Source organism: Hirundo rustica, chromosome 13 (assembly GCF_015227805.2).
Source record: "Hirundo rustica isolate bHirRus1 chromosome 13, bHirRus1.pri.v3, whole genome shotgun sequence".
Taxonomy (NCBI): Eukaryota; Metazoa; Chordata; class Aves; order Passeriformes; family Hirundinidae; genus Hirundo; species Hirundo rustica.
The window spans coordinates 17,069,393-17,093,849 of NC_053462.1; the positions used below are offsets into that span (position 1 = coordinate 17,069,393).

At 43.9% G+C, this 24,457-nt stretch overlaps 1 protein-coding gene across 2 annotated transcripts in view; it reads right to left on the reverse strand.

The window, feature by feature from the left end:
- Nucleotides 1-24,457, reverse strand: part of ADAMTS17 (ADAM metallopeptidase with thrombospondin type 1 motif 17) — a 154,475-nt gene that overhangs the window by 28,194 nt on the left and 101,824 nt on the right. The window contains exons 15-20 of one of the 2 annotated variants that reach the window (XM_040077602.2): nucleotides 21,360-21,480; nucleotides 19,126-19,200; nucleotides 13,881-13,961; nucleotides 9,046-9,203; nucleotides 5,053-5,212; nucleotides 3,175-3,310 (exon numbers count right to left, since the gene is read on the reverse strand). In XM_040077602.2, coding sequence (XP_039933536.1) covers nucleotides 3,175-3,310; nucleotides 5,053-5,212; nucleotides 9,046-9,203; nucleotides 13,881-13,961; nucleotides 19,126-19,200; nucleotides 21,360-21,480 — 731 coding nt within the window. The remainder of the gene's footprint in view (nucleotides 1-3,174; nucleotides 3,311-5,052; nucleotides 5,213-9,045; nucleotides 9,204-13,880; nucleotides 13,962-19,125; nucleotides 19,201-21,359; nucleotides 21,481-24,457) is intronic. The other variant, XM_040077603.2, reaches the window with a different exon arrangement.

Below are 24,457 nucleotides of genomic sequence, written 5' to 3' on the forward strand. Positions count from 1 at the left end.
TTGGGTTGGTGCTCGGCGTGCTGGAAGCGACCCATACGCGCCGCATGCAGGAATCCAGATTCCATCTGGTTACAGCGGGGTTTTGTAAGAAATATCTGAAGAGCTAGGCAAAGGATTAGAATAAAGAGGTGCTAATAGGGTGCAGTTGGGACAGGAAAGGAAGCTGTAAAGAATTTAATGGAAAAAGAGGGTCAAGGAACATAAAAAAATAAAATAGGAAGAAAAAGAGGCTTTTTTTTTTTAAAAAGGTGAAAGAGTAACAATAATAAAGAATGAAAGATTCTTTTATTTTTGCCAGTTTCAACAAAACCCTTAAGAAAATTCTCTTCTCTGACGTTTAATTTTAAAACATGTCAGTGTATCCAATCAAGTTTTAAATCCTGCTTTGTTTTTCTCAGATGCTGGGTTGCAGTTGGAGAATTCCAATCTTCTCCTTGGCCTCGTGAATGTACTGTCCCCTGCCCTACATTATTTGGCTCTCCTAAGAGGTGGCTGAAGTTCAAAGGGATATATAATTTAAAAAGCACTTTGGGATCGTGCTGGAAGAAAGACACTGTTATTAATAACATACCCTTTTTTCCTCTTGATCACTTTATAAATGTGGGTAACTGTTTTTGGTTTTTTTTATTTTTATTACAATCTCAACAGCAACAGCCTCTTCCTCCACTTAAACAATATGATCTCAGCCCGTCCCAAAGACTTTGCAATCTAGCTTATACATGGCTTGAGAGAGGAAACAAAGGGACAGTGTGGGATAGTGAATTCAAGTCACACAGCCCATCCAAAAGTGAAACAGAGACCGAGTGTCCTCTGACCCAGCCCTGTGCTGGCCAAAAGACCCCCCTCTAGAGATAAATACTTTGAAAGGTGATTCTCCTAGATCTGGAGTGAAAGTGCAAACGCAATTCAAAATGCACAAAACAGAGCAGGTTTACTAGAGAAAGGAGAGCATTGTTCCTTCTTCTGAACTCAGGTGAAGGGCTTAGGTCTGAGTGGAAATGGGAAAGGACCTTATTGTAACAAGATGCTACAATAATTTTACTTGAAACCCTAAAACAAATTCAGGGCTCATAAAAAAAGCATTGACATGGTGAAAGAGAATGGTTTCTTTAAGATGTTCTTGGTCAGAGAATATGCTAAGCATGCATTTCTAATGTCTGGGTGGGCAAACGCAAGTGGAAATTTAAATTCTACAGAGGCACAGAGAATGTGCTTCTGAAAATGTTTCCAGTTAAAAGCATGTTAAGTGTGAAAGTGTAGTCTACACGGAGGGAGTGAGGGAGTGTGGTCTATCAGATCATCAGCAAGGATTCTGTGGCCTTTCCAGGTTCTAAGCACATTCAGTGTCTGCTGTCATTGCTCTGAAAAAAAAAATGGGCCAAGGAGAGTGTCCCTGTGCCAGAGCTCATTGCAGCTGGGCAGAACTGTGCTCAGCTGAGCCCATAAACTGCCTGGTGACTCCACACAGAGAAGAGAGACCTTGGAACAACATTAAGGGCTGGGCCCAACTGCCCAAAGGAACAGGCTGGGTACAGGAGGAGAGCAATCCCTTCTCAGGAGGTTTTGTGTGATTAAACCTTACCCACTGTCACTGCCTGGTGAGGCAGCAATGCCATGGTGAGAGGGCACCAAAGAGACTTCCTCAGGAGCTCAGGGTCATGGAGATCCCTCAGAGCACACTGTGGGGCTCAGGGCTGTGACAGACCTCATGGCCAGGACCTTCCGTCTTTGCTGGCAGAGGCAGGAGCTGCCCACGACTTCCAGAACTTTTAAAGCTACTTTTCTTCATCTCTACCACCTGGAACCCCTCCTATACCTGCCTGGGCTCACTCCAGTCTAACCCAACAGCTCTCCAAAAGGTCTGGGAGAAATACTTCATTGCCAGGCAGCAACACAAGCAGGTGCTCCTTTTTTCTTTCTACGAGAGTGACAGAAATCCCAGCCTCACTGGGCTGCCTCATGGAAATGACAATTGTTTCCTTGAAGCCATGGGGGTTTTGGCTCTCCTTACACCCCGGGGTATCTCATTATACCCTTCAGCACTGCAAGCTGTACAGCCACGATATTGTAGAGCAGCAGTAACAGGCAGTGCAGACAGAAACTGAAACCTGAACCAGCTTCCTTGATGGATGAGCTGACACTCCATTTCCCTGCTCCAGGGCACGTTAATCAGAGTGCAGCTCTAATTAGAAGGAAGTGTGCTGTTTGTTGTTTCCCCCATTGTTTCTGCCAGCAGCATTAGCTTTGTAGGTGCTTTTCCCTGCTTTGTCTGATTATCCAAGATGCAGGAGCCAGCAGGTTGGTTTGAAGATGCTTTTTTAGGTGTTGCTCAGCTTTATCTGATTTTATCACGGAATATTCAGAGTTGGAAGGAACCCACAAGGATCGAGTCCACCTTTGAAGTGAATGGCCCATACATGGATCAAACCCCTGACCCCTAACTACTATCAAAATTGGAGTTTCTACACTACTCTACAATGCTAAACGTCACTACAGAAGAGACAACTTCTTTGTTAGCAAACAAACTGAACAAATTAATTTACCTTCCTGAACAAATTAATTTACCTTCCTGTCTTTTGTCATTTTGGCCAGAAATGTCTTTCTTTAATATAACACAGATCAAAATTAAATCAGCTAAAAGTGCTTGCCAAATTTAAAAAAAAATATATATTTTTAAATTATTTTTAGAGATCTCTAATAACTAATGAGGAGAAAAGCACCCTTACTGAGAAAAGCGTCTAAAATGTGTTTCATCATAATTTAATTTCTTGACTTCAGGGTTTTTGTAGTACTGTTTGCCAGTTAATCAGACCCCATTCTGTGCCGATTCAAAAAAAAAGCAAGGTTAGATATGCAGTCACTGTACTCTTGTCTAGCTTTATACTGTAAGTTCTGTCTCCCAGGAGGGAAAAGAAAACCATCTCCAAACAATGCATGAAGGCAGCCTGCATGGAATCTGGCCTTACTGACCACAAATTAAATGGGCTTTGTCTGAGGTAATGAAAATCTGACCTGCTCAACAAAAGGAAATGAATATTACAGCTGCTTACTGTGGCTAACAATGTGTCCCAATACTTTGAGGCATTTTCACTGTGTTCACCAGATGGAGGCTTTGTTAAGGGGCAGGTTCTGAAGGAAAAGGATATTGGTTTTTAGGGGTTTTGAACTCCTTACCGTGACTGGCAGGGGTGTGTGTTACATTTCCTGACCTGGGGCTCGGGGCGGGTCACTCGCTGGCAGTCACTGTCATTCACCAGAGTCATGGTCTTGTTAACGATCCGAGTGCAGGACACGATGGTTTTCCTCTCCCCTGAAAGCCAAACCAAAAAGAACTCTGAACAAAAAACCACGGCCACTCATCAACCAAATCTCAAAAGCTTGGAGCTCCCTGCTCCCTCTACCAGATGTACTCTATCACCTCTGCAAGAAATCTTATTCTCCACTTCTGCCTGACCTTTGTACTGGCGTGTTTTGGGTTTTTGTTTTTTTTTTTTTCAGAAAAGCTACAAATCTCTCCTCAATAATCGTGCAATTGACTGTTTCACAGGAGCAGCAAGCTGGGCTTTCTCCTTCTGGTGTTTAACGTGGAAACAGCCTTTAAAACAATTTGTTTTCATTTCTGGTTCCTCCTCCACAGGTAGCTGTGCCCTGTCATCACCTCGGGCAGATGTGCTGAAGTCACTCCACCTCCCAGCCCCTGATAATGTGACTGATAATGACAGGACAGCTGCCTCCTGCTGCTCCCCAGGCAGGAAATCAGGATGAAAAGGAGTGACCCAGGTTCAGGAGTCATTAACTGGGCTTGTTTGTATTTCACAAGGAGAAAATAAAGCCACCAAACGAAATTACTTCCTATCCTCTGCTCCTCCAGATAAAATCCTCGTGACAGGAGCCAGCGTTTCTCACATGAACTGTGCATCAGGAGTTTCATCCAGCGTGGACCTCAGCGTTCAGCCTTGCACTGAGAGGCATCAGGAAAGCTGTGCCACGGGGAGCATGGCACTGAGCAGATGTGACAAGGAAAGTGCCACTCCTGCAAGGTGTGACTTTGCCTTACTGTTAATTATTTTGGTTTCTCAGGTTTGCTTTCTAACCCTCAGTCTGCGTCAGATTGAGTTTTTTCACCACCTGCAGCTGACAATAAAAAGTAACTCACGTTCTGTTAATAAAAAATATGCAAACACCTGCATGGAAAGGAGAAAAGCCCTTCTCAACTTGGGTAAGTAGCAAAAGAATTGGACAACTAAAATAAAAGACCAATCATCAAGCTAATGCTGGTGGGAGCCATGCTGTCAGACGCTGATTTGATTCAAATTCGTAGCAGGCTTACAACAAAAATCAGAAGAGCCACAAATAAATTTCCTTTGCGCTCATGTGAGGGTTTAATGGCTTAAAGATTATTATTTTAATGCACGAGTAAAAATGTCTATTCTAAAGTGAGTCCTATTTACAGAAAAAAATCAGTAATTTCAGTGCACTGAGGGCAGTGAGCCTGAAAATGTGAAGATGAGCTCTTTCCTTCTGTCATGTCACATCATAAATAACTGAGTCTGCTGGTGAAGACAGACTGCCCAGAATGCTTGGAAACGATCAGTTTTCCTCAGGGAACAATCTCCTACTTCCAGCACTGCAAATGCAATGGACAGTGTCTGACAAAGCAGCCTCTGCTTTCACAGCACCAACTCCCCCAGGGCTCCAGCGGATCTGTCTGGGCACATCCAAGGATCCTCTGGGAAGGGAGCTTTGCCATGTGCTCCTGGAGTCCCAGCATCTGATGCAAATGTCCAGGAGCTGTCACGGCAGCAGTGCCCAGCTCCATCCCTGAGGAGGGAGGAGCCTTTCCCCGAGCGTGCCTGGACACTGCAGAGGCGCTCTGCGGCGACAGAGCAGTGTCCCTGCTAAAAGGCTGGCTGAAAATTAACTGTGGGGATGGGCATGATAACGAGCTTTCATTGAATCTATTATAGCCAAGTCCATTTTCATGGCATTTCCACCTCTCCTGTGGTTGGAGCCTGCAAACACCACACAGGGATTGCCACCAAGCGTCCCTACCTCCTCCACACTGCACACTGCATCCTTCCCATCCGCTGTGCGTCCAGATGTACAAGGAATCCTGCTGCTTTTCTGGCTCGCTCCTGTTTTCAGCAGTATAGTTTACAGGGATGGTGTATTCATAATGAATTCCATAATTCTGGTCATGGAATAACAGCACCTGGTTCGGCAGAAAAAGAGAGGCTGTTGCAACACACTGCGCTGGGAGAGCCAACAGGCTGTGAGATAGCACTGCTGGAAATGCTGGCTCGGGAAAAAAAAAGTCCTGAAACATAAATACCTTGTGAAAAGCAACCAAACCTGTATCTAGAAAACTTAAATTACAGTGGGACTGGTAAAACAGGGCAACTGCAGGAGCAAGAACTGCTTATGATGTGTGAGTATTTAGAGCTGTCATAGGGATGTCTAAACCTGGAATTCAAGGCATAACTTTCAGCCTCACGTGCGATCAGCAGGACAGTGGCTACTTAAAGAAAAAGCCGACAGGAAGCATTAAATCAGCACTTTTTATACAACATCTATTTTAAAGAGCATCTAGAGTTGAACATAAGAAAGAACAAGGTGATGCTTCTCAGAGCAAAAACAACTACTGCACAGAAAGTCCCTTGTCTCCTGGTCAATGTGGCACTCAAGGCAAGCATGACTATTCCTGCTGACAAGTTGTAGCAGCAGGGTTTTATATCCCAAAAAACTGTGGATGACAAGCAAAAGCCGTATCATACAGCTGCTAGCAACATTAATTTTCATCACTGCATATTGCTAGAAGAAGGTGAAACCTGCTCCCAACAGCAGGCTATTTCCTATGGAACCACTTGTGATGTCTCCAGTGTTACTGCTCCAAAATTCCCTGACTATTAACAAAGGAACAGAAAAAAAATGTTTATGTTTTCACCACGGGCAGATGAGAGTATTGGTCCTGTTTTGATTTACATGTTGGCCTTCATTTGGCTCTCACTTTCCCTGGCTTGAGTCAGAACTGATTGGAAGATATCCATCCCATGGAGGATGGGCTCCATGGAATCTGAGTTACCACAGTATTAACAAATGCCATAGAAGTACTACTGCAACGTTCAGGCTGTGGCTTTAAACTTACTTATACTTATTATCCCATGATCTGAGCAGCATTAGACAGGTGAATTGTGCTGGCATTTATCACCTACTGAAATAGGAGCAATGCCTCATCAAATAAGGTATTTTAAGCAGAGCTCTCAAAAGTGGAACAAGCAGCTGCCCGTTTGAAATAAGACAAATTTGCAAATGCTCTTTTCTCTCTACAATAATTGTTTCCCCTTCAGATTTGCACAAATCATTCCTACTTAACCAATAATCTCACTAAAGCTGTCAGGAACTCGTTCAACCAAACAAATGTGCTGAAAGAAGGGGTCCTGGCAGGCTGTGCTGTGAACACTGGGGGAGCTCCACAAACTCAGCACCCATAAGCCCTGGGCAGATGAGCCTCTTGCAGAGGATGTGGGGAACAAAGACATGATTTTGCTCCAGCTACAGAGGGAGCCTCACTACCAGGACTGAATACCTGGGTTGAAACCAGCCAGACACCATTACGATTTCAAAGATGAATGTTGGGTTTTTTAAACACAATTCAAATACCAGGCAGTCAGAGGCAGAGAGCTCAAGCCCTGCTCTGGTTTTCTCGAAGTGCAGAGGATACAAATTCCTGTTCTACAGAACTGATCAGCCAGCCTCGTCCAAAGCCCCCTTCTGCTCTGGGAGTGTTTGGTTGTCCTCTGTTGCACAAGGAGGACTAACACAGGCCTACTTACACAAACATCAGTTTCTCCAAGAAATACACGCACAGCAATGCACTTGGAGAAGTGCCTCAAGTATTAAAAACCAGCTCCTAAAAAGAAATCCTTATTATCTCAATATGGGTGCAAGACTAGTGAATCTAAAGGCCCATATGAAACCAATTTCATGCAATTTCGTAGCCATATATAATTGGGGGGTGTGTGTATGTGTGTATAATTGGTTTCAAATGCAGGTCACAATGGATTGACTGAAGCTTCTGGCTCTTTGTCAGTCCAGTGTATTCCACCACTGTTTGAACAACAGTTTTCTATTTAGAGGGAACTGGTAACCATCCTGCCTTTCTTGTGTTGAAAGAATGAAACCTACCACCCTGTATCAAGGAAAAGATTCGTATCTGATTTGAAGCAAAGACTTCATGTGTGCTTTGTTTACCACTGGCAGTGATTTAAAACCACATGTTTTTTAATGGTCTGGTAATTTTTACATTCCTCATTTTTAATCATTTCTGTGAAGGAAGGTGAAGAAGGAACATTTCCGCTGCTTATGTCTGCTGAAAGGGCCTGTCTGTATCTGGACAGGACTCTCGTGGAGAAGCTCAAAATCACTCCTTTCCTACGTTAGCTACTTACTCCTTAACAAAGGGAAACTGAGCATTTCTTTAAAACCAAAGCTCTGATGTGTGATGCTGAAGTTCACAAAATGCCAATAACCAGATTTTACTGCAGTGGACCTCAACCAAGCAATGCCCTGGAAGGCTCCAAGAGCTGCTAAAGGAACCCTGCACAGCATCTTCCCAAACGGTACCTGTGCAACTCCTGTTTCTCACATGAGGTTGGGAAGACCTTGGCAGTATAAGACACTTTGTCAGAGTCCTGGTTTCAGGAGGGAAGGCTCATGTTAAGGCCAAAGTCAAGCAGAAGCTGATGTTTCTGATGGTGAAGAAGGTGTCTGTAGCACACCCCTTTGAGAGGGCACACCCTCCATCACACCTGAGCCAGGAAGGTGCTGCTGTGCCCAACCCTGCACCTCTGACTATTCCAGCTTCGTAACCGCTTTGAATCACTAGTCTGTGAGCCTGTAAATTCACTCATCTGTCTGAGAAAGCAAAAACAAAAAGTGCCTGTGCAGCAGATTTTGACACCAAGAAGGACCTGAGAAAGTGGAGTTTTACTGTCAGCTTTTTGTGCCTGTGAAAAGTTCAGGCATCTTTGGAGCTTTTCAAACTGGGTCAGGAAGTGTTGCACAATGAATACCAGCAAGCCAAAAAAATCAGGTGAGTGAAGGGGGAGAATGCTGATTTTTAGCAGTGCTTACAGATAGCTTTCAGAGAACAAATATGGCAAAAAGTCACAAGGAGAAGAAACAGCACAGAAAAAAAATGGAATACAATAAAAAAGTTACAGGAAACAATGAAAAAAACTAATATACCTTCTATGCAAACCTTGCTACAGAACCTGTAAAGCTTTCTGCAGACTTTTAAACAGGAACAGATATATGAGACAGGCATTATTACAGCTGTCTCAGATACAAATGTAAAGGTTCCACCAGCATTAAGGGACTGGCCCATGGGTCACCCCATCACCCACCAGTGACAGCTCTGGGACCACAGCCCCGCTCTTCTCATCCCTGTGGACTTCTCATTCATGTTCAGCCACATGGCTGTTCACAAAATACCAAGCTGGGTTAACAGAAGGGCTATGCTGAACATTAGGAAAAAATGTCAAAAAACACCTTAAATGACATGCAATTGAAAAAACAACACAGAGAAAACAAAGAACATTTCTGTGTGTAATTAAGTCACTACGTTAAAATTCACATGTATTGTCTGTGCATGCTAGATCTGCACCTCTTCTGTTAGAGAACTGAGTACTTAAACACAGAATTGTGGCATAAGATAAAAAGACATTTCAGCAAATATGCTTTTATGTGTGTGATCAGGTATGTCCAAGAAATGAGAAAGGTCCTTGGGAACCTGCATTCCCTAGAATGGACTTGTGACACATGACAGGGATATCCTGCACTGGACATGAGCTGAATGGGACACTGCCTGTTCTTCCAGAATGGAGCATCACTTTTTGAGTGGGGAGCTGGGCTTCTCCAGCCACTGCAATGCTGCAAAAGAACACTGTGGTGAGGAAGCAAACAATCAAAATTTAACTTTCAGCTAGGATATAAATCCTTTCTGTTGCATCACTTAAGAAACACAAACAAAGGATATAAAGTTACCATCAAGTGCAGTGGTATTTTAGTTGGTCCTTTGGCAGAGATTTTCTCCCACAGCCCCCTTCGCACGTACCGGACAGTGGTGCCTGCGATCTGAAACTCACCAGGAAGCTCAATTTTCCAGTCGCTGTTAATGGATCTCTTACTGGAATCTTTTAAAGCTGGAATGAATCAAACACCACGGAATGAAATGCAAGCAAATCTGTAATTACAATACAGACTACTGAGCCTTTGTCTCAAGCTACCTCAAGCACAAGACGCAGAAACCTTGTAATGGATGAGGGAGTTTAAAAGAATAAAACCCCCCACTTTTAGATGGCTCACTGTAATGTTTCTAATTTGGATATATTCTGTACTTCAGTTGATGAAGGTATTTTGAAGAATTAACATAAAATTCATAGATTGTTTATCTCTAAACTCTCCTTTTAAATGCAATGTGACAACTCTGCAATTTAGTTTCCAAGCAGAATTTTCTTTCAGTTTCCAGATTTTTGAGACCACATTTTCCTAAAGTCTCCTTGAGAAAAAGATCAATCAAATCTTTGTTGACACACATGTGAAGATTTGCAAGTGCAAAATACAACTGATGCTGTGTTTGTGTGTGCTCCATAACCAAACACTGAACAAATCAACATTCAGCTGTCACAGCTGTAAGGAGAAGTCAAGTCACAGAGCAGGGGCTGCTCAGTGGGCAAAATGTGAACTTGGACACTCTCTTTTCAGAGTCCAAATGCTGGACACAAATGCGTAAGGTCAGGTGCTGTAGGGTCACACCCATCCTGTGCCTCTGTGCCCCAGTAAGGCCAACATGGAAAGCTCAACTGCAGAAGGAAGATGAATATTGAGAAGAAAAGATGCTTGGAGTTGTATGTCATTTCTTCTAGCATAACTATTGCATCAGGATCGCTGATGTCCTTCAACCACTCAAAGACAACTCCAGCCGTAAGGGCATCACATTACTGCTGACTGATCAGAGGAAGCTGATTGAGGGATTGATGTGTTTTCTGTGTTAGAACGGAAGCAGAGTTATCCAGATGTTGGTGCGAGGCACTGAGGGAAGAGAAAATTGGCAGACCCTGTTACAGCGGAAAGTGCCAGGCCCTTTTGTGGAGATCCACTGACCATGATCAAATCTGCCCTGACAGCAGACAGACAGAATATCCCACGTGTTACTGGGCTTCCTTAGTTCAAGGTTAACTGTGTCTTTTGGCTAAGCCTTTAACAAGATGTTTTTTTAACCTCTAGCATCTCATGCCTATTTTATTCTCTTCCAGTAAAAAAAACAACTTTGCTCTCAACCAAGTGTGTTGGAAGAAGGTAGAGAAGCTGTTTAAAGCCTTTGGAAGTCAATAGGAAATCTCCTACTGTCATCCCTTTGGATCAAGCCTCCATAGCCAGCAAACCCACCTGGGTGTGCTGAAGATATACATATAAAATTTGTATTGTCTAAGCTCTGGGGGAATCTGGAGCAAGTGGAGGTCACAATGTTCTCTGTGTGTGCCTTTTTGAGGACCTGTACACTGGGAACCCCTGGAAAAAAGTGGATTATCTGTCCTGCTGCACACAACCTTCCTGACAGCTCTCAGAGTCCCATCAGAAGCTATAAAATCAGGGTGAAGGGGAACTGAAGTGGGAGAATATTTATTTCTGAGGAAAGTTTCCTTTGACACACAGCCCAGGGGTACAGTGGTGTCCTGGCACTGGCGTGCTGCAGCAGAGTGTCTCTCCCTGCAGCTCACTTCTCTTTCTGCTTTGTTCCTCAGTCTACAAAGCTGAGCTACCTTCTGCAAGCTCCTTCCTCTGCCAAGGCCTGGTGGCTTCCAGGCAGATCAAAGCAGCCACCCTGAGGAGCCATGGACACAACTAATCAAAGCTGTGGATGAGCTAAAACTATCTCCAAGCAGCATGGCTGACTAGGAAAGATATTCCAGCACATGCTCAAAACTGTCTAAGAGGTTGAGTGACTTAACTCATGCTTTAGTTTCAGCTCACCATCAAAGGGAGATAATTTGCTGATGAAAACCAACATTTCATCTTTGTGAACCTCTTTTCTGGGCAGGGTTTGATTTTGGTTGCTGCAGGCACTGCTCCCTTAGTGGCTGAGGAGATGGAGAGTTTGGAAACTCTCCTGTTCCTTCCTGTTCTCAAAGGTGCTCCTCGAGGATTGCAGGAGTTGCACTGGGGACTCAGCAGAGCATTTGGGCCAAAGTGTTTTCACTGCTGTTTGTCTCCATTGCCTCATCAGCAAGATCACTGCTGCAGCTACAAAACCTTCCATGCCTCAGACACAGGGAACTCCAGTGGCTTTTGCCACACACAGCCATTAGCTGGCTCTGCCCAGCCCCAAGAGGTGACAGAACTAAACTCAAACTTGTACAGTAGAAGAGCAGGAGGAACAGGATCCCCAGCAACAACCTGTAACTTCTGTTTTTGTTATTGGCTGGAAAGCAGGAACTGGACAATCAACTTCTAAACCTGGCATCTAGACAGATCTTTATTTCCACCTTGGGTCTCTCCTTGCTTCCCAGCCTGTGGACACAAACTGCCCAGGCATTTCCTGTTCAAGGTGGTTTTTAGGAGTTACAGCCAGCCAAGGCAGCCAGCGTGGGTTGCCTGTAGGTGGAGGGAAATTCTTCAGGCACTGCTCCCAGCACATGGAATAATGATTTCAAATTATGCTGGGCTACTTTCCAAAATGTTGTACCTGGTTCTGAGTAGAAATAGGACCTGATTTGACTCAGCTTTGTCAGTGCTATTGAAATAGAAAATCCTTCCACACTCGGACCTGAATTTAAGAGTGATTGGGGTTTTTTTTCTTGGTCATCTTTATTGTCCTACTGGAACCCCCTTGATGCTATTCTTCATCTCAGTTCAGTAAGACATTGGGTATCTTTTCTTTGTGTTGTGTGTTCCTTGAGAGAGAAAATCCTGGAAAGCTTAGAGAGGTTCTCCTGGCTCCTGACCATGAACCAAAGAGCTGAAAGTACTCAAAGCTTTAAAAGAACCAGATTTTTATCTATCTTTATGTGATGCAAACAGGGCCAACTCCTGCTCTCAAAAATACACAATCCTAATCTTCACCACCCAGTGGGGAACCATTTGCTTTAGTCAAGGTTACGTTGTCCCAAGGAAGGGCAGTCTCTAACTCCATGGAAGACTCTCAGTGCTCTGCTATCTGCCAAAGCCCAAATACCCTGTGCAAACCCCACCAAGACAAACAAAAAAGGCTGGTTTCCACAAGGCAGAGCACTTGCAAAACCCTAAGAAACACTGGCTCCCATTGTTCCACCAGGCTTTGCTATGTCAAACATCTCACGTGTAGGCGGGATCCTCTGGCAGGATGGCTGAAGCATTATGGAAATAGGAGCAGTGGTGATATTCCTCCCTACCAAGAAGTGGCACAAATGCCAATGGTTTTGATCAAAGGGCAGCTGAATGACATAATTTGCCCTTCTTTTTTTCCCTGAATCTGGAGTGAAAGAGAACAAAAGTATCTTTCCCGCTGATATTGCCAACTGTGGCAACATCTCAAGATAGAAAACCAATAGCGCTAGACCTGAAATCCTCACACAACCACTATGCAGACATTTGCAGCAGCATGCAATATTGCAGTGCTGGATATCAACATATCCTTTTGGCTGGAGATGAAGAACTATAAGCAAAAGATGTGGAAACTAGAAACCAAGGTCTGAGCTTTGCTCTGACTCCCTGCATAGCCATGAGCAGCTGCAACACCTCAGTTTCATCTTCCACAAAACAGAGTGACAAGCTCTGCAATCCTCTCTGAGTTCCTTCCTCTCTGGAAGCAATTCCATGGCCATGCAGCTCTGATTGTGCCAGGGACCTTTCACATGTCAGGGGTTTTTTGGATCTTGGGAAATTTTCCCTGAAGCCTCTGCTCTGCCACAGGCTTCCTGTGTAAATTCAGGGCCATGGGGCATCAGCATTTCTGTGACCTGGACTCCCTAGACGTAGATGGGGATAAAACCCTTTATCTACTGCACAGGATGACAGAGAAGGAAATGCCCCAAACACTGGAGACAAGAGGCAGAAGACCAGACTGACAGATCCTCAGTGTGACTGACTGGCTGCACTTTACAAGTGCCATTCTGACATTTAATTTATGCAACGAGTAACTGAACAACAAATTCATTGACAGACTCTGCCCTACAACAACCTCACATACAAATCTTACCCATTATCCATGTCTAAACCTTTTTTTCACTATAGGGGAAGAAAGAGAGGATGCCTGTTCCCCTCTAAAGGAATGCAGAAGTAGAAATGACAAGAGGATTAAATAATTTTTTTTTGCCTGATAGAATAGAGGCGAGTGGACTAGAGGCTGCAGCTAAGCCCATCTCAGAGTGCAGGATCAGGTCTTGGGTACAGCAACCAGTGAAAATGTGCTGCTGTAAGAAATGGCAGCAGGTTACTGAGGGATATCAGCTGCCCTGTCCTGCCTCTGCTTCAGACTGAGCTGGGCGCCTTCCTATCAGTACCTCTGCCATTCCCCTCTCTAAACACACTGTTCTCCTCCCCACGCCCTCCTGAAGTGCTGTGTGCTCCTGGCAGCTCTGTGCAAGCCACTGCCAAGTTCTGCTCAGGAACTCTTCTGTCTGTATCTAAAAGTACTCTCTGGTCCTTCCAGGTTCCTCAGGGCCTGTAAGTGTCACATTCTATCACATCACAAACATCATGAAACCAAGCCACAAAAGCAGAGATTGCAGCAAGACTCAAATCACCAGCCCCTCCCTGGCAGGTCACTTAGAGCAGGGTCATTTTTAAAAGAAAACAGAGCTGAATTTTAATCAAAACGTTTTTTCTTTTGCCTTTTTTACCCAGAAAGCTGTGAGCAGGTTTATCCTCAACCACTCTGATCCGCCGGGCACCCGCAGGGATCACAGCGGCTTCGATGTAACCTACAGCAACAAGAAAGGGGTGAATGAAAGCAGGGCAGGGCGAGCCAGGATCAGCCATCCCACACCTCCCATGAAAAACTCAACTCCAGGCTGAGGATTGAGTGAGAAACACTCCAGATGAGATCCCGGTGCCGGCAGCCAGTTCTCACTGCTGTGACAGGCGTGGTCACGACTAACACTTCAGCAGAAATGCATGTCTGCTGCTCAGCTCTGACTTCAGGCTTGTTAATTAGCTCTTATTAGATCTGCACCCTTCAAATCACCCTGGTTTTCCTGCAGTACTGACAGGGATGCAGGGGGACACTGCAAAGTGGGACTGTCAGGAGCAACACTGCACAGAACAGACATTGGAAATGATGTTTCCAACAGATGCTCCTGCTTTGTGCTCCCTGTCAAGGCTGTGGTGTCAGAAAGGACTCACTTCCACAAAACTTTTTGATGATGCTAAAACTGAACAGAGGGAATTAGTGGGACAAATGAGGGGAAAAAGCTTGTTTTCACTCACATATCAGCTCTGTCCAAAAATTCTGGAGGATATAATGATCTCCTTGCACTGGGCTGCTGAGAGTTCAACAGCTCAGACTGAATGCAATAACAGAGCTGGAAGTTTCTCCAGGACTGACCACTGGTTACCTCTAAACAATTTTTCGAAGACCAATTTTGACTCACAGAATACAGTAAGAATAAGCAGGAACCACAAGGAAATGCAGCCTATTTTCCCCCACTATGGAGACATGTGGAGTTACAGACTTGCTCCATGGGGTGGAAGCGCTGGCTTTAAATAATAAAGCAGAAGGACACTAGGGCCCATTTCAAAGAGCCAGGCAGAGGTTTTCCATTGGCTTCACTGGACTTTGATGTGTCATCTGTAGATGACACTAATCTCATCACAACCATGGCTTGATTCCTTCTAATTGGCCACCCAGTTTACTTTGTAGTATATCACTTGGCACCTTTTTGGGATTATTGCTGTCCTCTTTCTTTCAGATATTAAGCAGCTTATCCTGTATGTTCCCTCATGCACTTTTCTTGCTTTAAAGGGCTCCGTGAAGCTGTTCTGTATCAGTGGTGCTTGTATGGGAATTGTGGGCTGTCTAGAGCAATGGGTGGGAGAAGTGCTGGCACAGGGAGCAGTAATTCCTTCAGCACTTAGCAGTGTTCAGGGAGCTATTTTAGGGATTAAAGTGCAGCTGAACACTGCTTTTGCCGTGCTGATACAGGGACTATGGTGACAGCCTCTTGCACCTCAGGACTAAGTGATTCTGCTGCCACTGTGACATGGAGTGAGACAGATTTGGGGTCTCAGATGGTGGATTCATTTCCTGAATATTCATTTCACGAGTAAGGCTTGAGCTCTTGGGTCTCATCATGTGCAGAGGGTGGGTGTCTGACTTGGGCCAGACAGGCTCCCTCTTTCCCTGATTTGTTGTACTCAAATGCCAGTTTCATCTGACCCTTCAGCTCAGTTCTCTTTGCACTTGTTCCTCCTCACTTACTTCTCCCTTACTCAGGATATCTCAGAAATGGTCACTCATCCCTAGCAGGAAAACCAGAGAGAGGAGCAGCAGAGCTCAAACCTTGTTCTGTGCACAGAAGCCAGAGCAGAGGCTCTCCCAGCTGCTACTCCAGCCTGGGTTTCACCAGGAAAAATCATTACTTCCAGGGTCAATTTTTCAAAGACAGTACTGAAATCTGTTACGAAATCAGAGCAAACAGATGTTGGGCTTTATCTTAGACATTGCCAGGAGTTGGTTTTTCATCAGTTGAGATATCAAATCAGTCAATACAGAGTGTTTAAGATACCAAACATCCTCACTGCTCCCCATGCAGTTGCATATAAACCCAACAGCTCCTCAAGACATGAACACACAGTAAAAGTGTGACCATTGAGAGTGTCACAGGGAAACAGCTCCTGAGACACCCCTGTTAGGAAGCCAGTCTGGAACATGCCCAAGTTTCAGGTAATTTAATGTACCTACTAGGGTACTATTTACTGACTTATTTTTTAAAGCAGATATAAATGCCCAGGGCTAAATCATGCAGGGGTTGGAGACTCTGAATTTAGTGGATGGCAGTCACTAAGTTCAGTGAACTCTGGATCTGTCCCCTGACACAGCAGCAGCCAGGAGTGTGTCACACTGCTTTAGAGGTGAGCAAACTCTGGAGCTGTGCTGGAGGCTCAGCTCAACCATAAATATACTCATTTCATCACTGCGCCATGAGAGCAATACCACGTGGAAAAGTGATTTTTATGTTACTTTTTACAATAGTAAATAGTGAAGTGTGAGCTATTAATAGAGTATTAGTTCTGGAGACTGTTTGGTTTGGTCTCACACCAGATTTTTTTCTCCTTGTGTAATTTCTAATCCTGATTGATGGCTTTAGGGGGTTGCACTCACAGCTCCTGAATAAGAAGAAACACACTGTGTTAACTCCCTGTGCCACAAACCTGACTGCTGACCTTCACCCTCCTGTTAGAGAGCTGCCAAATGCTTTGCAGAGGTTTTGGATCTGACCTGTCCTCTCAGAGGTGAAGCAGAACCCTTGAGCATGTCCCACCAGGAGCATCTGGACACTCTCATTCGTTATCTCCAGCAATGTTGGGTGAGTGAGTGGTCGAATTCTGTTGCAAACAGACTGGATATCACCCATATAAATTTGCCACAGGTACAGACTTGGATTGTCTCCACCACTCCACTCTGGTCTTCAGAGCTGGTGGGAGGCTTCTGGTCACAGATTCCTGATCTTTGAGATAATTGCACCAGGAAACACCTCCAGTGTTTTCCAGGCACATTTTATTAAGCAAACTGTACCTGCAGATTGCCAGAAAGATTATCAAGTGTCAGCTAGAACGACCAAAAAAAGTCTCAGAGTTGGCCCCGAGTCAAGGACTCTCAAAGCTCTGTTAGGTCTTAGAATAATTGTCTGCAAGGCCAGGGTTTGCAAAGGTGGGCTTAAAGTTCTGCTTTAAATGAGGAACTGGTTAAAGACTGATGAGATTTGGCAACTATCAGACAGTATTCTTAGTAATTTCACCCATAAATCAGCCCATTAAGATGAAGCTTTGAAAATACAACAGGAGAACTTCATTATTTGATAATTTATAGTGCTGCATGCAGTACAGTCCACCTTGGGAACAGTTACTTTGGCACACACCAATCTTTCTGGATAATCTGCATTACATCAGTGTCTCAGGAATGTAAGACTGTGATTGAAGCAAATCCTAGAAACAAATTTTATGGTATAACTCGTATTAGGAGAGACACCAGAACAAAGAGGTGGCTTTGTCATCAAGGAGATTAATATGTGAACAGTGGCTACTGTATCTTCATTTAAATGCTGGAGAGATTTGCAAGAGGAAAGCAGCCCACACAGAAAAATCCATTGTTAGCCATTGTTATTACTCCCAGAAAGAACAGAAAGTTTAGTGTGAACTTCAGAATGCCACTGATCTACTGCAAAACTCTTCTGGTTCACACTGCAGTGAAACACGGACTCCAAGGTGAAGGAGAAATTATCCCATGGCTGAAAGTACCAATCCCTGGGCACTGCACCTTCCTATCTTAGCCCTGTACACACCAAAAACAGGTGTGAGAAAGTCAACAGTGCCCAGCCCATTATCAAACCTCCCAAAAGTGCTTTGAACAAACATCTCAGGGTAGAAGCCAAGGAGATCAGGCTGTCCTGCCTACTTACCAGCCGAGGCCAGCACAGCTTCCATGGTATTTCAGGGATAAGCATCAGCTGAGCATCTCAGGCTCCATCTCCTTCCCACCTTGCAGCTTTTGCTGAGTGCTGCTTGTTGCAGTGGAGTGCAAATTATGTGTCTATTTCTGAATAGCTGTGATGATTGTCCTTTGCTTTTAGCTTGAGAATAAATCCTGCATTGGCACCTGTCCACTTCCAGCCATGGGATAGCTCATTTGTAAGAAAATCATTTCTCTGAAGAGCCATGGATAAATTTCAAAGCCTCTGGCCATTGCTGCAAAGTTGGTTAACGGGATTTCTAACTTGTATGTTCAGATGAAACCCTTAAAAGGAATCTCTGAGTTAAAGCTTAGGTAGAGTTCTATTTTATCATTTACGTGTGCACCCTGTTGATAAAAAAAGGTATTTTTGTGTTGGCTAAAGATGTTCCCAGCCAGCACGACAGCACTACTGTTCAAATTCCTTTTAATAAGTGCTGGACAAACAGCACACGCAATAAAACCCCTACTTTTCCACCATCTTAAAAGAAAAATTTCTAACAAAGATGTATTTTTCCTCTCCCAAAATGATAGTTACAACAAATGGCATATCTCACCTTATTAGATTCCGCCATTAAAAAAAAAAAAAAAAATCCAAATATCTGTGGTCATTCTTTTGAATTATAACTATAGATTCTTCTGAATCACAATCATAAATGAAAATCCTGATGTGGCTGAGAAGAAGCAAGAGACAGAGCCAGGTCTCTGAGCATGACAGGCACAGCCTTGGAGAAGTTGTCAGTGATAAATCAACTCCCCAAGAGACAGGAATCAAAGAGCTGTCCTTCATTTCTAGGTCCCCTGTACAGTGGCAGGGTGACAGAGGTGGACTTCAGAACAACTCTGCTTGGTTTTGAAAAATTATTTTGTAGAAATAGGTACAGGGCATGCTGCCAGTCAAAAGGAAATCTAAGCCTAAACAGTGCATTCAGCTGGCCTGCAGAAGACAGCCAGCTGCACACAAGTGTATGGGATGTTTAGCATCATAAATAAAGGCTTTTGACCTCCTCTCCAGCAGAAAAATGGAGTCCATTTCCAGTTGATCACCCTGGAGCACAGGTGGTAAGAGCTGAACTGCTGGACCTCCTATGAGGCACTTTGAATATTCCACTATCTTTCCAAGCAGGGTGGCAGAACCTCTGTGACAAAAAAGTTGGGGGGAAAAAAAGAAATAGACCTGGTTCTTTTTGCTGGGTGCATGAAAATTTGGCTCCCTTTCACACAGGTCCCCTAAAAGGAAAGGATCTGTACTTTGTATCTCTGACAAGGCAAGTGAAACAGTAAAAGGACTCGAAGTTTATCCATGGCTTTTGATACCAAATTTCCCCCTCTAATCCGACAAAAAGAAGATAAAGAACCAACACCAAAGGATTTCACCGACACCCACTGACACTGCAAACAGCATTCAAGTATCTTACACGAGAAACACTTGGGAACAGCCTTTGCCTTTGCCATCACACATGTGGAAACCTTCTTACAATGACTATTGGTTACTAAGAAACAGAAAGGAGTTGGCAAGGGTTTAGTTCAGTTCACAGGGCTCCACAACATCATTTGCAATCACAGGACACAGAGGGACCAATCCTGCAACCAGAGGAGTCCCACAGGCAGAGCCAAGGCCCAAGGCTGCAGCTTCAATTCCCCAAACAGATCCCACTCCAAAACAATCAATATCTTGATGTTTGAAGCCCGTTCTCTTTTGAAATAAGAAATCAGCACACTGGACATGGGGTCTTGGCCTTGACTAGGAACACAGCCAGGTTGTGGGGATTTGCCACAGAACTGGGCAATCATTTACACACCCAAACCTTGAACTTGGTATCACCAGAATATTGTGGATCTTTCTTTGCCTCATATTCCATCAAGTTTTTGCACATTTTTGCTCAACTGTCAATTTTTTAAAACGCCTTTTCTTTTACTTTGAGTAATGCCACGTTCACTTGTGATACCCCAGACCTGGAGCCTTGCTTACTGCATGAAATTCAGTGGGCTCACCTGAGGACCTGATTTTGCAAAACAGCAGCGTGTGAGCAGAAAGGGATGGGAGCACACATAAAATGTAATTAACTTTCTAAATTAAATGAAAAATAAAACAAAACATCTAATAAACGGTTATGAGGTTATACCAGTAAAAACAATTATCTTCTACATTATGTGAGAGGGCTAAAGGTGGAAACATTGCATTGACAAAGCAACACTTTGACAGGTTTGTATGTTTGAGATGATTCGCAGAGAATCCGAAAGCTTGAACACTGTCCACAAGTCATCAGGAATTCTTTCCAGGATACTGGGAGTGAAAAACTCCTGCAGAGTCCTGGCAGCCAGTTAAAGCTGAAGCTGCTCTGCTCCTACAGCCTTGTAAAGTCACCACCTCAAGCAGTCTGTGTAGCTGGAAACGGGTGCAACCTCCTGGCAGTGACCCAGAAATTTTGTATTTATCTGCACAAAATGTTTTGTAGGCTCATTGGAAAAGATAAAAGTTAGCTACTCTTCAGCAGCATGTAAGTCCATAAAAGCTTAATAAACTGCTAAAGAAATGGAGAATAGCTGGGGTTTTTTTCAGTGGAAATGAGGAATTTTTCCCACCACTTGCAGCAAATGCAAAAGACTTGATGTAATTGGGTGGAAAATAATTGGGACAAAGGAGCCGAAGGCACAAATGCAGGAAACCATTCAACAGGTTGGCCAAGCACACAAATGTGCTTCAGAGAGATCTGGTGCAGGTGGGAAATCCTACCTGCATCTCACAGGAGGTGACAGATTCCAGCTGGCCCCACAGGTCAGGAGGAGGAGGGTGCAGAGGAAGGGGTCAGTGAGCAAAATCAGGGGGTCAGACTTCAGGGTTGAGACTGGGAGCTGCTTTAGCCACTAAACTGAATTGAAGTGGTGCTTAAAGGCGATTTTCCTGTGCTTTGTGGAACTCCATCCTGGAGCTGCACATGTTGAATGTATTTCTCTATACAGAAATGCCAGTTCTATCTTCACTGAAGGGGAAACAAATTTTTTTCTGGACAATTGTTTCCTCCTGGAGCAGCTTCCAAGTTCTGGACATGGCTTTCCCTCCCTTTGGCTAATTGGGATGTGTGATAACAGGGTTCTCAGAAGTGCAGTACAGAAACCTGGAACAAAGACTAATTCAAACACCAAGCTGTACATACATTAATGTTTAAGAAAAAAGGGAAAAGTCTTAATTCCAAGCTCTTATATCCTATACTAGATATTTTTGCTGGCAGGGAATCAGTAAAAATATTCAGAGGGGAGTGCAGTGCTCTTTCCTTTAGCTGAGATATTCTGATTATAACATGAATCATCTACAACATGCAACATGCATCATTCTGAGACCTCAAGGATGGTGCTGAAATCCAACTTCCCTCCCACTGGGAAAGATTCTGTGATTTTGTCTCCTATTTAAAAATCATCAGCACCAGCAGCAGATGTCCAAATGAGAAACACAACTTCACTCAGAATTTCAGGCAGAGGCAGTGGCTGGTACCTGGGCAGCTAAATAAGAAGCACATGGGGTATCACACTTGAAGTGAGCTGGGGTTTGTTTTGTGTTTCTGAGGTGACTCCAGTGCTATCCAAGAAGAAGAGCTGTTACTGCTACCCCAACTCTCCAGCAGGTAAGAGAAGCCCACTGAGTGTTACTCACCCATGCCCTTGGTGTGGTTGAAGTCTCCTTTCACCACTTTGCAGGTTTTCCCATCACCACTGCAGATCCCACAGCGATCCTCTTTGGCAGCCGAGCCAATGATCCCATCACAGCCGATTTTCTAATGACAACAACCAGAGACCACCATTACTTTGTTTGCAGAGTTAGAGCATCTCTAAGCAGTGAGGTCAAGACTGACATGTGACTGAAAACCTGAATGGGGAGAAAACATTGAACTCTTAATTAAACTTTTGAAATACCTGAAAAAAAGACCTCATTAATCAGATGGCTCAAGATACATGAAACGAAAGAGTGGTTCAATGGAAGCAGGCCAGTTTCATATCTGGCCAATTTCTACCACAAGACTATGAAATTTTCCACATGCTTGCACTGTTTAAGAATCAACATTCAATTGGAAAAAAAAAAAAAAAGATAAAATCTAACAGTTTCACCTAAAGCTTCATTATAAATGTTTTTATCATTTTCTATACATATCTATTTTTTTCCCAATAAAAACCTACAGTTCTGCTTCCACATGGAAAGAGTCACAATATTCTTAGCTATCAAGATTATCACCATAATATTCCTTATTCACAAAGCATTCACAGGTTATGATGGTGAGCATTCCACATCTGTAGATCTTGAGGCTGACAACACCATCATTAATCTATATAAATTGTATTCTGTCCATGTAAGACCCTCTAAATCATCAGCAATTCGCTCTTAAAACATAAATTTCTACTGAAAGAAGCGTTGTCATTATGCAAGTTATTAGCTGAGATTGCACTATTAAAAATGAGTTTAAGATTTATTCTGCATGGATAAACAGCTTCTTGGCAAATAAAGTAGCAGGACTGTCACTAGTAAGACTTATTTGAATAAGGCTGTTGGGTCTCTCCCTTCTTTGCCTTCCTATGATGAAGCCAGAGGAAAGTTGGAGAGATATCTTAGGGAACGATCAAAACAACAAACATTTTGAAAAATAGGGTAAGCAGGGAAATATTAAGAGAACTCAGGCTGTTTATCTGAGCCCGTCTGTGTGTAAGCAACACAATCTGCATCAGAACTCCAACATTTCCCTTGTTTCAGAAGACCCTGGCCCTGCCTGAGTCCAGATGTATTTCAGGGATCAAAGACTGCCAACGTTCCACCGTGTGCTGATGCAGAGCTTGTCTGGGTAAATCATTAGGGACAGACATGCTGGGAGAGGATGATCATCCTAAACACGTACCAGGGAAATGGTGCTCATTAACTGGCACAGCACCTACATTGGTGCACAGGAACAGCAGGGAAAAAAAAACTGTACAAACGTATAAATGGGAGTTAAAAGAGGTAGGAAGAAGATAGTGGAGTTTCTGGCAGTTCCAATTCTCAAGCCTAAACTTCACGCCCATGTCCAACAAATAATTTTGGGATATTGAACGTGATTCTGCCCCCAGAACAGAAGGATGTCCCAGCAGTTCTCCTTCCAGGAAAATCAGGATGATTTATTAATGGGGTTGCTGAAAGGCAGCTGGAAATAAACTCCTGCCTGCCACCCTGCTGAGATACTGGAAAGGCTGTGTTTAATTTAAGGCTCTGGTGCTATCTTTTCTTGTGCTGCATTGTTATTAGCACTATGTGAGCACACAGATGAATAAAGGGAACATAATGAGTGTTGAACCACACTTATTCCCAGAGCTACATGAGGAGTCTGTAGGACTCTACTGGAGGCAGGGAAAGAATGGGGAGTTGGCAATCACATGCTCTGCATTCACGCTGGCGTTTCCCAGATAATGGAAAGCAGTGTAAGCCAGCAAAGCTTGGCAGGGCTGAGTCCCCTCATCTGAGACTGGGGCACAGGACGAGCCATTTCCTCACACCTTCACTTGGTCACCGACACCCTTTGACTAGAGAGGCCCTCTCTGAAGGGCATGGAAAGAACCCACTGAATCCACAAATGTAACTCCCAATATCTTTGCTGGTTTTTTAACCTTTCATCTTCACCCTGTTCCCTGTGAGTGAAGGAACTGGGAATGGCCCTTGCACCCTCCTCTTCACTGGCACCATTGCTCCCAACCACAGATCAGACTTTTCCCTCAGTCCAGACCTTGACACTTAAAGCCCCCATCACGACTGGACCAAGAAATGGCTTCTTACAAAGGAATATCTCTAAGAGAATAAAGCACTATTTTTTTCTTGGCTTCAAGATGCAAATTGGTGCATTCTTGCTACTTTATGGGGAAAAAATACCTTGGAAGCATTTTAGTGTTGTCTACATAAACATTAGAGCCCCTTTCCCTCTCCCCAAGCCTTCCAATCATTTCCAAACTGAAAGTGCATTTAATAACAGTACATTTAATAACAGTACATAATGAAACAGCTTTGGGTAAGATCTGACAGTGGATTCCAAAAGCTGCAAAGTCACTTAGAAACACATTGCAGCGACCACCTTGATCACTCTGATCCTTTGAGAACTCCCCAAGTGGAAAATACTCTTAAAACCACCACCACAGCCACTCTTAAAATAAGTAGATCAAAGGGGAAGAGACATGACTGGAGGACCAGAACCAGTGGCTATCCCCTTTGTGGGTGCAAAGTACCTGCCACAAGTCCTTGGGCTCTTAATTGAGAGATTTCTCCAAGGTGTGAGAGCCCCTGAGATTCCAGCAGTGGCTGGAAAAACCATCAAGTATGTACATCAGCAGATTCCCACTGACAATACACTCTGTGTCTTCTACTGCCCATGCTTTATCTACAGAGCTGTCCTCAGCCTGAAGAAAGCTTTCCAAAATGTGAAGGCTTAATTCACCATATGCAAAGGGAAAAGCCCAAGTTTCACTGCTCAAAAGTCAAGTTTTCACAGTGCAGAAAGAAAAACCTAAATAGTTCAAGGGAGTTGTTTGGTCTTTGCCGTCTCTCACTTTGTGTTGCTTCTTGTCCAATCCAACCAATCAAGGTAAGAGGGTTTATTAAATTAAGAAGCAGAAAGGGGAAGTTTTACATTCTGAGGAAAGAAAGACCTTGTAAATAACAGTAACATCCTGTGTGTTTGCTGACTCAAGAGTTATCCTGTAGATCAGCAGAGTCCATGGACCAGCCCATCCAGCAATTGCTGG